The 12,616-nt window shown below is 51.6% G+C and overlaps 1 protein-coding gene across 1 annotated transcript in view; it reads right to left on the reverse strand.

Annotated features, from left to right (window-relative positions):
- Positions 1-7,717, reverse strand: part of LOC100091485 (coronin-7-like) — a 121,227-nt gene extending 113,510 nt beyond the window's left edge. The window contains exon 1 of the mRNA XM_029054024.2: positions 7,573-7,717. Within this exon, the coding sequence (XP_028909857.1) occupies positions 7,573-7,632 (60 nt within the window). The 5' untranslated portion in view covers positions 7,633-7,717. The remainder of the gene's footprint in view (positions 1-7,572) is intronic.
- Positions 7,718-12,616: the final 4,899 nt, after the last annotated feature.

Below are 12,616 nucleotides of genomic sequence, written 5' to 3' on the forward strand. Positions count from 1 at the left end.
CCCAGTGGACACTGGTAATCCTCAGTGTGCCCGAGGCTGGTGACTCAATGGGGCTCACTGACTTAGCTGCAAAGGGAGAATCTCACCCTCCAAGTCCCAGTCGTCCCCTTTTAGATTACTTGCTGCCACCCTGCGAGACTCCAAAGTATGCTGATAAAGTAGCTGACGGTATCCTATTGTCGCTCCCTCTGAATTCATCCAAGGACAGCTTGATGCAGCAGCCTGCCCAAATAGCCCAGATGGAGGCAAAACCCTTCATTCAATCAGATTTATTGAGCGCTTACTTGATGCCAAGTACACTTAGCAGCGAGGCTCAGTGGAAAGAGCACGGGCTTGGGAGTCAGAGGTCATGAGTTCAAATCCCCGCTCTGCCACTTGTCAGCTGTGTGACTGCGGGCAAGTCACTTAACTTCTCTGTGCCTCAGTTACCTCATCTGTAAAATGGGGATTAACTGTGAGCCTTACGTGGGACAACCTGATTACCCTGTATCTACCCCAGCACTTAGAGCAGTGCTCGGCACATAGTAAGCACTTAACAAATACCAACATTATTATCGATGCCCTCCCTAAAGAAGGGAAGCAGCATGGCCTTAATGGAAAGAGCACGAGCCAGGGAGTCAGAGGACCTGGGTTCTAATCCCAGCTCCGACACTCAAAATCCACCCCTTCCACCAGCGCATCCGACCCCATTCCTTTGCATCTTATCAAAACACTTGGCTCCTCCCTTCTCCCTCCCTAACAGCCATCTTCAACTGTTTGCTCTCCAAAGGCTTCTTCCCTACCGCTTTCAAACAGGCCCATGTCTCCCCTATCGTAAAAAATCCCTCCCTTGACCCCATGGCTCCCTCCAGCTATTGCCCAGTCGCCCTCCTACCACTCTTCTCTAAAACACCTTGAGTGAGTTCCCCACATCCGCTGTCTCGAGTTCAAGTCCCTCTCTTCTAATTCTTTCCTTGATCCCCTCCAATATGACTTCCATCCTTTTCATTCCACAGAAACCACCCTCTCAAAGGTCACCAATGATTTCCTTCTTGCTAAATCCAAGGCCCCTACTCTATTCTATTCCTCCTTGACCTCTCAACTGCCTTCGGCACTGTCGACCACCACCTTCTGGAAACATTGCCCAACTTCAGCTTCACTGACATTGTGTTCTCCTGGTTCTCTTCCTATCTCTCTGGCTGCTCATTCTCGGTCTCTTTCGCGGGCATCTCCTCTGCTTCCCATCCCCTAACTGTGGGGGTCCCTCAAGATTCAGTTCTGGGTCCCCTTCTATTCTCCATCTACACCTACTCCCTTAGAGTCACTACCATGACTTTGACTACCACTTATATGTGAATGATTCCCAAATCTCTATCTCCAGCCCTGCTCTCTCTCCCTCTCTGCAGTCTTGCATTTCCTCCCGCCTTGAGGACATCTCTACTTGGATGTCCTGCCGTCACCTCAAACTTAACACGTCAAAAGCAGGGCTCCTTGTCTTTCCACCCAAACCCTGTCCTCCCCCTCACTTTCACATCACTGTAGATGGCCCCGCCATCCTTCCTATCTCACAAGCCCATAACCTTGGAGTTTTCTGTGACTCCCCTCTCTCTTTCAACCCACATATTCAATCTAAACGCTAAATCCTGTTGCTTCAACCAACACGACACTGCTGAAATCCATCCTTCCCTCTCCATCCAAACTGCTACCATGTTAATTCAAGCACTTATCCGATCCCGCCTCGATTACTGTCTCAGCTCCCTTGCTGACCTCCCTGTCCCCTGTCTCTCCTCACTCCAGTCCATACTTCACTCTGCTGCCCAGTCATTTTTCTGCAGAAAAGATCAGTCCACGTTTCCCCACACCTCAAGGACTTACAGTGGTTGCCCATCCACTACAGTATCAAACAGAAACTCTCTCCCATCAGCTTTAAAGCACTCAATCACCTTGCCCCTTCCTACCTTACTTAGCTACACTGCTACAACCCAGCCCACACACTTTGCTCCTCTAATACCAACTTACTCATTGTACCGCCATCTCATCTATCTCACCGCCGACCTCTGGGCCACGTCCCGTCTCTGGCCTGGAACGCCCTCCCTCTTCATTTCCGATAATGACTCTCCCCCGACCTTCAAAGCCCTTTTGAAGGTACATCTCCTCCAAGAGGCCTTCCCGACTAAGCCCTCTTTTCTTTTTCTTCCACTCCCTTCCAAGTGGCCCTGTCATGCTCCCTTTATTCATCCCCTCACCCAGTTCCACAGCACTTATGTACCTATCCGCAATTTATTTATATTAATGTCTGTCTCCCCTTTAGACCGTAAACTCATTGTGGGCAAGGAATGTGTCTGTTATATTGTACTCTCCCAATCTCCTCGAAGAGGCCTTCCCGACTAAGCCCTCTTTTCTTTTTCTTCCACTCCCTTCCAAGTAACCCTGTCTTGCTCCCTTTATTCATCCCCTTGCCTAGTTCTACAGCACTTATGTACCTCTCCACAATTTATTTATATTAATGTCTGTCTCTCCTTTAGGCTGTAAGCTCACTGTGGGCAAGGAATGTGTCTGTTACATTGGGGAAGCAGCGTGGCTAAGTGGAAAGAGCCCGGGCTTGGGAGCCAGAGGTCATGGGTTCGAATCCCGGCTCTGCCACTCCTCAGCTGTGTGACCGTGGGCAAGTCACTTAACTTCTCTGTGCCTCAGTTAACTCATCTGTAAAATGGGCATTAACTGTGAACCTCAAGTGGGACAACCTGATTACCCTGTATCTCCCCCAGCGCTTAGAACAGTGCTCTGCACATAGTAAGCGCTTAACAAATACCAACATTATTATTACATTGTACTCTCCCGAGCACTTACTAGGGGTTCTGCACACAAAAGGTGCTTAATAAATGATCGATTAACTTGACTGTTGAAAGTGAGGCCACTGAAAATGAGTTTTGCAATTCTGGCTGCAGAAAAGCAGCACGGCCTAGTAGATGAAGCACAGGCATGGGAATCAAAAGGACCTGGGTCCATTCATTCATTTATTGAGCGCTTACTATGTGCAGAGCACTGAACTAAGCGCTTGGAAAGGACAATTCAGCAACGGATAGAGACAATCCCTACCCAACGACGTGCTCACAGTCTAGAAGGGGGGGGGGTTCTACTCTTGATTCCGCCACTTATCTTCTGCGTTACCCTGGGCAAGTCACTTCACTTCTTCATGCCTCAGTTACCTCATTTTGAAAAAGGGGATTAAGACTGTGAGCCCCATGTGGAACAGGGACTGTGTTCAACCTGATTAGCTTGGATTAGCAGTGCCTGGACACATAGTAAACGCTTAACAGTCACCATAAAAATAAAAAAAGGCGAACTGCAAAGCAGGAACGGCCTCCTGTGTGTCATCCTGCACAGAACTAACCCAAAGGGAGAAAAAAGAAAAGGGAAAAAACAGATACTCTGAAATACCTGTAACCTTAAGGGCTGAATCCTGCACCTCTCAGGGTGAAAGACTGCGGGCAACAGGGAGAGTCCTAGCTGGGTCTCTGGTTTGCGCACAGATATGCAGCCTCAGCTAAAGGAGCACAAAGAGGCTTGCTGGGTTCTTTCCAGAGAAGGTTCGCCTGCAAGCTGCTATCAAGAGAAACCTAAAGGCCAGGAAAGAGGTTACACAAACACGAAGAGGAAGAGAGGGCGGAAACACTAGGGGCATCTCGTGACTGGGGACTTCATTTTTTACACTTTCAGTCGATTCTCAAAATCATTCAGGTCAAGAAATCAAGCATAAAACCAAAAAAGCGCAGTATAATCGCTGCTGAGCTTAATGACCTAAGACAAAGTAGCATTTGGTCCTGTAACATTTGGTCTCAGAGGGGAATTGAGCAAAATGTGCAGTAAAACCTTCTGGGTGAGAACCAAAACAGGAAGACTAGTGTCACGGAGGGTGCGGCAGAATGCAGAAGCTGCAGCACGGCCCATTGGAAAGAGCCCGGTCTTGGGGGTCAGAGGACGTGGGTTCGAATCCCAGCTCCGCCTCTCGTCTGCTGTGTGACTTTGGGCCAGTCACTTCACTTCTCCGTGCCTCGGTTACCTCATCTGTAAAATGGGGATTAAGACTGTAAGCCCCACGGGGGACAACCTGATGACCCCGGATCTACCCCAGAGCTTAGTACAGTGCTCGACGTAGCGTAAGCGCTTGAACATATTATAATTATTATTATTAATGGAGACTCTGCCCTGGGGTGAGTTCAGCGGGGAGCAGATTTCACAGTCAGCCGTTTTCAAGGTGTGGTTCGGTGTGGTTTGCTTTTGATTGGGACCTCTCAGGGATTAAAATGCTGTCAAGTAACTCCTCGGTTACAAGTTAAAAGGGAGGTGAAAGACATCACTGAGGGGAGGGAGGGGAGAGGAGGGATCCGCGGGGATGGGAAGGGAAGAGGAGGAGAAGGAGGAGGGGGAGAGGAGGGATTGTTCCTTCCAGGAGCATCAGGGTCTGCGGAGAGCACCTGCTGCTGCCCAACTCTGCCGCTAACCACCTCGGTGCTTACAACAGTGCCTGGCACCTAATAAGTATTTAACAAATACCGTCCAAAATCCCAGGCCGCGGAGAAAAACTGGGCGGGTCCCTGGCCGACAACAAAGAAAAGTGAATTTTTCAAACGCCAGAAATGCAGCGTGAGAAGCAGCGTGGCTTAGTGGAAAGAGCCCGGGCCTGGGAGTCGGGTTGTGGGTTCTAATTCTGCCTCCGCCACTTGTCCGCTGGGTGACTTTGGGCAAGTCACTTCATTTCTCTTTGCCTCAGTTCCCTCACCTGTCAAATGAAGATTAAGACTCTGAGCCCCAGGTGGGACAACCTGATGACCTGGTATTTACCCCAGCACTTAGACCAGTGCTTGGCACATAGCACTTAACAGATGCCATCGTTATCATTCTATGTGATTCAGTTTCCTCATCGGGAAAATCGAAAGAGGGGATTAAGACTCTGAGCCCCAAGTGGGACAACCTGATTACTTAGTATCTACTCCAGCACTTAGAACAGTGCTTGGCACATAGTAAGCGTTTAGCAAATGCCATCATCATCATTATTCTCTGGGCCTCAGTAGTGGAAAGAGCCCAGGCTTGGGCGTCAGAGGACGTGGGTTCTAATCCCATCTCCACCACTTGTCTGCTGTGTGACCTTAGGCAAGTCACTTAACTCCTCTGTGCCTCAGTGACCTCATCTGTAAAATGGGGATGAAGACTGTGAGCCCTGCGTGGGACAACCTCATCACCATGTATCCCCCCAGAGCTTAGAACAGTGCTTGGCACATAGTAAGCGCTTAACAAATGCCATAAATATTATTAAAACGGGGACGAAAACTGTGAGCCCCACATGGGCCCATTTGGTTACCCTGTATCTCCCCTGGTGCTCAGAACAGTGCTTGTCACATAATAAGTGCTTAACAGATGCCATCATCATCATCATTCTCTGGGCCTCAGTCCCCTCATCTGTCAAATGGGAGTTAAGACTGTGAGCCCCACGTGGGACAAACTGATGACCTGGTATCTACCGCAGCGCTTAGAACAGCGCTTGGCACATAGGAAGCGTTTAACAAATACCATCATCATCAATCACTGGGCCTCAGTCCCCTCATCTGTAAAACGGGGATGAAGACTGTGAGCCCCACGTGGGACAACCTGATGACCTGGTAGCTACCCCCAGTGCTTAGAACAGTGCTTGGCACCTAGTAACAGATGCCATCACCATTATGAGAAGCAGCGTGGCTGAGTGGAAAGAGCCCGGGCTGGGGAGTCAGAGGTCATGGGTTCTAATCCCGACTCTGCCATTTGTCAGCTGGGTGACTGAAGGCAAGTCACTTCACTTCTCGGTGCCTCAGTGACCTCATCTGGAAAATGGCGATAAAGACTGAGCCTCACATGGGACACCCTGATTACCCTGTATCTCTCCCAGCGCTTAGAACAGTGCTCTGCACATAGTAAGCGCTTAACAAATACCAACATTATTATTATTATCATCACTCTCTGGGCCTCAGTCCCCTCATCTGGAAAACGGGGACATAAACGGTGAGCCCCACGTGGGCCCACTTGGTTACCCTGTATCTCCCGTCATTGGGCAGGGATGGTCTTTATCTGTCGCCCAGTTGTCCATTCCAAGTGCTTAGTCCAGTGCTCTGCCCATAGTAAGCGCTCAATAAATACGAATGAATGAATGAATAACTCCCCCAGTACTCAGAACAGTGTCTAGCACCTAGTCAGCGCTCAATAAATACTATTGAATAAATGAATATCTCTCCAGCGCTCAGAGGTTTTTAGCACCTAGTCAGCGCTCAAATACGAATGAATATCTCCCCCAGCACTCAGAACAGTGTCTAGCACCTAGTCAGCGCTCAATAAATACGATTGAATGAATATCTCCCCCAGTGCTCAGAACAGTGTCTAGCACCTAGTCAGCGCTCAATAAGTACTATTGAATGATTTCCCCCAGGGCTCAGACAGTGTCTAGCACCTAGTCAGCGCTCAATAAATATCATTGAATGAATGAATATCTCCCCCAGCGCTCAGAACAGTGTCTAGCACCTAGTCAGCGCTCAATAAGTACGATTGAATGAATGAATGATCTCCACCAGAGCTCAGAACAGTGTCTAGCACCTAGCCAGCGCTCAATAAATACGATTGAATGAATGACTATCTCCCCCAGCGCTCAGAACAGTGTCTAGCACCTAGTCAAGCCCTCAAGAAATACGAGTGAATGAACGACTGTCTCCCCCAGCGCTCAGAACAGTGTCCAGCACCTAGTCAGTGCTCAATAAATACTAATGAATGAATGAATATCTACCCCACTGCTCAGAACCGTGTCTAGCACCTAATCAGCCCTCAAAAAATACTACTGAATGAATGAATGATCTCTCCCAGCGCTCAGGACAGTGTCTAGCACCCAATCAGCGCTCAATAAATACTACTGAATGAATGACTATCTCCCCCAGCGCTCAGAACAGTGTCTAGCACCTAGTCAGCCCTCAAGAAATACCAGTGAATGAATGATTGATCTCTCCCAGTGCTCAGAACAGTGTCTAGCACCCAGTCAGCGCTCAATAAATACTAGTGAATGAATGAATGATCTCTCCCAGCGCTCAGGACAGTGTCTAGCACCTAGTCGGCGCTCAATAAATACAAGTGAATGAATGATTGATCTCTCCCAGCGCTCAGGACAGTGTCTAGCACCTAGTCGGCGCTCAATAAATACTAGTGAATGAATGAATGATCTCTCCCAGCGCTCAGGACAGTGTCTAGCACCCAGTCGGCGCTCAATAAATACAAGTGAATGAATGATTGATCTCTCCCAGCGCTCAGGACAGTGTCTAGCACCTAGTCGGCGCTCAATAAATACTAGTGAATGAATGAATGATCTCTCCCAGCGCTCAGGACAGTGTCTAGCACCTAGTCGGCGCTCAATAAAGACTAGTGAATGAATGACTATCTCCCCCAGCGCTCAGAACAGTGTCTATCCCCTCGCCAGCGCTCAGTAAATAGTAGGAGGCCGATGACTCCGTCGGAGTGCGAGGCTGGCGGCGAGCAGGGCAGTCCTTCCCCCTCCCGCGGCCGCGGCCCCGGGACACTGACCTGGCGGCGAGGCAGCCGCGCCTCCGTGTGCCGGAGCTTCGACGCCTTGAAGCGGTTCATAGTGCGGGGCGGCAGCGCACCCGGCCGCCCCTTCCTTGCTTCCAGGTGCACCGCCCGGCTGCGCCCGAGCCTCCCCGCCTTTCTGCCAATCCCCGCCCCGGGACCCGCCCAATCTCCCGCCTCTCCGCCAATCCCCGCCCTCTCCCCGCCCCGGACCCCGCCCAATCCCCGCCTCTCCGCCAATCCCCGCCCCGGACCCCGCCCAATCCCGCCTCTCCGCCAATCCCCGCCCTCTCCCCGCCCCGGATCCCGCCCAATCCCCGCCTCTCCGCCAATCCCCAACTAGGACCCCGCCCAATCCCCGCCTCCCCACCCGCTCCCCCCGCCTCTCAGCCAATCCCCGCCCCGGACCCCGCCCAATCCCCGCCTCTCCGCCAATCCCCGACCCGATCCCGCCCGATCCCCGCCTCTCCGCCAATCCCCGCCCCGGACCCCCACCAATCCCCGCCTCTCCGCCCGCTCCCCCCGCCTCTCCGCCAATCCCCGCCCCGGACCCCGCCCAATCCCCGCCTCTCCGCCAATCCCCGCCCGATCCCCGCCTCTCCGCCAATCCCCGCCCCGGACCCCCACCAATCCCCGCCTCTCCGCCAATCCCCGCCCTCTCCCCGCCCCGGATCCCGCCCAATCCCCGCCTCTCCGCCAATCCCCAACTAGGACCCCGCCCAATCCCCGCCTCCCCACCCGCTCCCCCCGCCTCTCAGCCAATCCCCGCCCCGGACCCCGCCCAATCCCCGCCTCTCCGCCAATCCCCGACCCGATCCCGCCCGATCCCCGCCTCTCCGCCAATCCCCGCCCCGGACCCCCACCAATCCCCGCCTCCCCGCCCGCTCCCCCCCGCCTCTCCGCCAATCCCCGCCCCGGACCCCGCCCAATCCCCGCCTCTCCGCCAATCCCCGCCCGATCCCCGCCTCTCCGCCAATCCCCGCCCCGGACCCCCACCAATCCCCGCCTCTCCGCCAATCCCCGCCCCGGACCCCGCCCAATCCCCGCCTCTCCGCCAATCCCCGCCCGCTCCCCCGCCCGCCTCCCCGCCAATCCCCGCCCTCCTCCCGACCAATGGCCGCCGCCCCTGGCCCCACGCCTTCCCGCGCGGGCGTCCGGCAGGTGCCGCGCGCCGCCGCTCCTGATTGGCTGGGGACGCCGGTCCCGCCCACTGGGGACGTGCAGCCACTGGGCGGTGCCCCCCCGAAGCCGGACGCTGATTGGGCCTCGGTCCTGCTTGTCACCTTCCTCCGTCCCGCCCCCTCGGCCATCCTTCTGCGCCTGCGCACAGCGGGACAGGCCGGCTCGGCCTACTCGGGGCACGTGGGTGCAGGTGGGTCATTCATTCATTCACTCACTCATTCATTCATTCATATTTATAATAATAATGTTGGTATTTGTTATTGAGAGCTTACTATGTGCAGAGCACTGGAATAAGCGCTTGGAATGGACAATTCAGCAACATTTATTCATTCAATAGTATTTATTGAGCACTTACTATGTGCAGAGCACTGGACTAAGCGCTTGGAATGGACAAATGGACAAATGGGTAACACATAGAGACAGTCCCTGCCCTTTGATGGGCTTACAGTCTAATCGGGGGAGACAGAGGGACAAAAACAAGACGACATAATACGATAAATAGAATGAAGGGGATGGATACCTCATTAACAAAATAAATAGGGGAATAAAAAATCTATGCAAATGAGTCCAATGCTGAGGGGAAGGGAGAGGGGGAGGAGCAGAGGGAAAAGGGGGAGCTCAGTCCGGGAAGGCCTCTTGGAGGAGGTGAGCTCTCAGTAGGGTTTTGAAGAGGGGAAGAGAATTAGGCGGAGGTGAGGAGGGAGGGCATTCCGGGACCGCGGGAGGACGTGGGCCTGGGGTCGACGGCGGGATAGGCGTGAACAAGGCCCAGTGAGGAGGTGAGCGGCAGAGGAGCGGAGCGTGAGCGGAGTAGAAAGAGAGTAGGGAGGAGAGGTAGGAGGGGGCGAGGCGATGGAGAGCCTTGAAGCCAAGAGTGAGAAGTTTTTGTTTTGAAAGCAGTGAAGTATGGGATCCTTTTCTTTCCGGAGCAAGTGTCCCAGGCTGTGCTGTGCTCTGTTCCATGTATGGAAGAGGTGGTCCTCGTGGGCCGGGATGGCCGGGGTGACTGACTTCCAGCCCCTCTGACGGGCCTCATTCCGGTCAAACTTGGGGGTGAAGGGTGGTGTGGGAACCCCAAGCACTCGGCCACTTCATTCATGCCTCCACCTGCCCCACCTCATAACCATAGGTGAAGGGGACAGCTCAATCAGTCGATCATATTTATTGAGCGCTTACTGTGTGCAGAGCACTGTACTAAGCCCTTGGGAGAGTGCACTAGAACAATAGACACATTCCCTGCCCACAAGGAGCTTGCAGTCTAGAGCGGGAGATGGACATTAACATAAATCAATAGATTAAAGATATGTATGTAAGTGCTGTGGGGCTGGGAGGGGGAATGAATAAAAGGAACAGGTCAGGGCGTGCGGAAGGGAGTGGGAGAAGAGGAAAGGAGGGCTTAGTCTTGGAAGGCATCCTGGAGGAGATGTGCCTTCAGAAAGGCTTCGAAGGGGGGGAGAGTCATTATCTGTTGGATCTGAGGCTCCCAAGTGCTTAGTGTAGTATTCTTCACACAGTAAGCGCTTAATTTCATTCATTCAGTAGTATTTATTGAGCGCTTACTATGTGCAGAGCACCGTACTAAGCGCTTGGAATGTACAAATCGGTAACAGAGACAGTCCCTGCCCTTTGACGGGCTTACAGTCTAATGAATACCATTGATTGATTGACAACTCGATCCTCATGTTATACAAGTCAGAATAAGCAGCTGCTCTGAGGATTCCCTCTGGTGACCTGACAATAACATTAGCCACTTCAGGCAGGCAGAGAAGACTTAAAGGAGCTCTATTTTCACTTCCAGAGCAGGTATAGACATGCTGGCAACCCTGCCTGGGGCACATGGGATTGATTCCTATACACAAAAAAATATTTGGTAAACCTAGGAATCCATTGTGAGGCTCCTTCGGTCTATCAGTGAATAATATTTCGGTGCAGAGCACTGTACTAAGTAGGTTTTGGTAGAGTACAGTGGGTAAAAGACAAGATCCTTGCCCTTAGGATTTTACAGTTGAAGGGGAGAGGCAGGGGTAGAATGAGGTACCGATAGGAGGAAAAAGAATGGAAAGACAGAGCGGTGACTCCAAAAGTGCTTAAAGATGAGAGTACAAGGATCGATGCGTTCAGACGCGCTTTGGGTGGCTGCAGGGCTAAGTGTTAAAGTGCTAGTTGGGAAGACATGATCTGGGAAGAAGAAAATGAATCAGAGTCTCCTGGAGAAGGTGGCTCGAAAGCGGAGAAATATATGGTTTAACTAAGGTGAAGACCCCTCTCAGGGTCGCACCTGGAGAGTTTCCAGTACTTTACCAGTCTCGGCTATGGGAGAGTGAAGCAGAGGCCTGTCCGTTCCATTCCTAGCTTGGGCAGTGGCTAGTGAGCGGTAGGCAATCGGCCACCAGTCAAAACTCACCCGTGCTGGGTAGCAGCAGCAGGGGAGAGAGTCGAGGGTGGATACTCAAGTTGACTACGCGGAAGGAGGCAATGGGAAAACACTTCCGTATTTTTACCAAGAAAATTCCATGGATCCGCTACCAGAACGATTGCAGATGGAGTGCCGGGCGTTCTGGGAGAGATGTGTCCATGGTGTCGCTATGGGTCGGAAACGACTCGACTTCATAAGATAAGAGAGGAAGAACAGGCGAGGGGAAAGAAGGAAAAGCCCTAAGGCGAACACACCCTGGTTTATATTTGAACCCCAAAGATAAAGCCCCTCCAGTTACCTGCTCAAACGGCAACAGGGAATGGGCTCGCCTGTCACAAAGAAGCAGTGTGGCCTAATGGAAAGATCACAGGCCTGGGAGCCAGAGAACCTGGATACTAATAATCCTGGCTCCACCTGCCGTGATCACCTGCTGTATGACCTTGGGCCAGTCACTTTGCTTCTCTGTGCCTCAGTTCTCTCATCTGCAAAACGGAGATTCAATAACTGTTCTTCCTACTTAGACTGGGAGCCCGGTGGGATCTGATGATCTTCTATCTATCCCAGCGCTTAGAACAGTGGTAAATTCTCAACAAGTCCCACAGTAATGATGACGATGATCTCCAGTGCTGGCAGCACAACCTTAGGATCTAATCATCTGTTGTTATTAATGGCATTTGTTAAACGCTTACTATGTGCCAAGCATTGTACTATGGGCTGGGGTAAGTACAAGCTGATAAGGTTGGACACAGTCTGTGTCCCACATGGGGCTCACAGTTTTAATCCCCATTTGCTTTGCACATAGTGAGCGCTTAACAAATACCACCATCATCATCATTATTATTATTATTATTTTATGGATGAGGGTTCAGTTATGAAGCCCAGAGAAATAAAGTGACTTGCCCAAGGTCATTATATCTGTAATTTATTTATATTAATGTCTGTCCCTCCCAGTCATTCGTATAAAGAGGAGGGAATGTGCCTGTTATATTGTTATATTGTACTCTCCCAAGCGCTTAGTACAGTGCTCTGCACACAGTGCTCAATAAATATTGACTGACTGAAGGTCACACATCAGACAAGTGTCAGAGCAGTCCTTCTGACTCCCAAGCCCATGCTCTATCCACTAGACCGTGCTGCTTCCTAAAGCGGGCCATCTATTTAAACTCATGACTCAATACCCAGGACATGGACATTTAATCGTAGGAGGAAAAAAAAAATTCTTATCTAATTTGGCAAATCTAAAGAGGCCAGTTTTAGAGATGCAGGTACTGTGTTCCCTAGTATCCCCCCAATTTTTTTTTTTAAAGAACCTCTCTCCCAAGAAGTTCCAAGAAATTATTTGTTTATTTTCCTAATCTTTCTGTGAGGTAGAGAGGGACAGGTGTTTCATTTGGGGAAACTGGGGAACAAAATAGTTACGATAAATGTCTGTCAGCAGGTCAA

The sequence above is a fragment of the Ornithorhynchus anatinus genome, chromosome 2 (genome assembly GCF_004115215.2).
Source record: "Ornithorhynchus anatinus isolate Pmale09 chromosome 2, mOrnAna1.pri.v4, whole genome shotgun sequence".
NCBI classification, from domain to species: Eukaryota; Metazoa; Chordata; class Mammalia; order Monotremata; family Ornithorhynchidae; genus Ornithorhynchus; species Ornithorhynchus anatinus.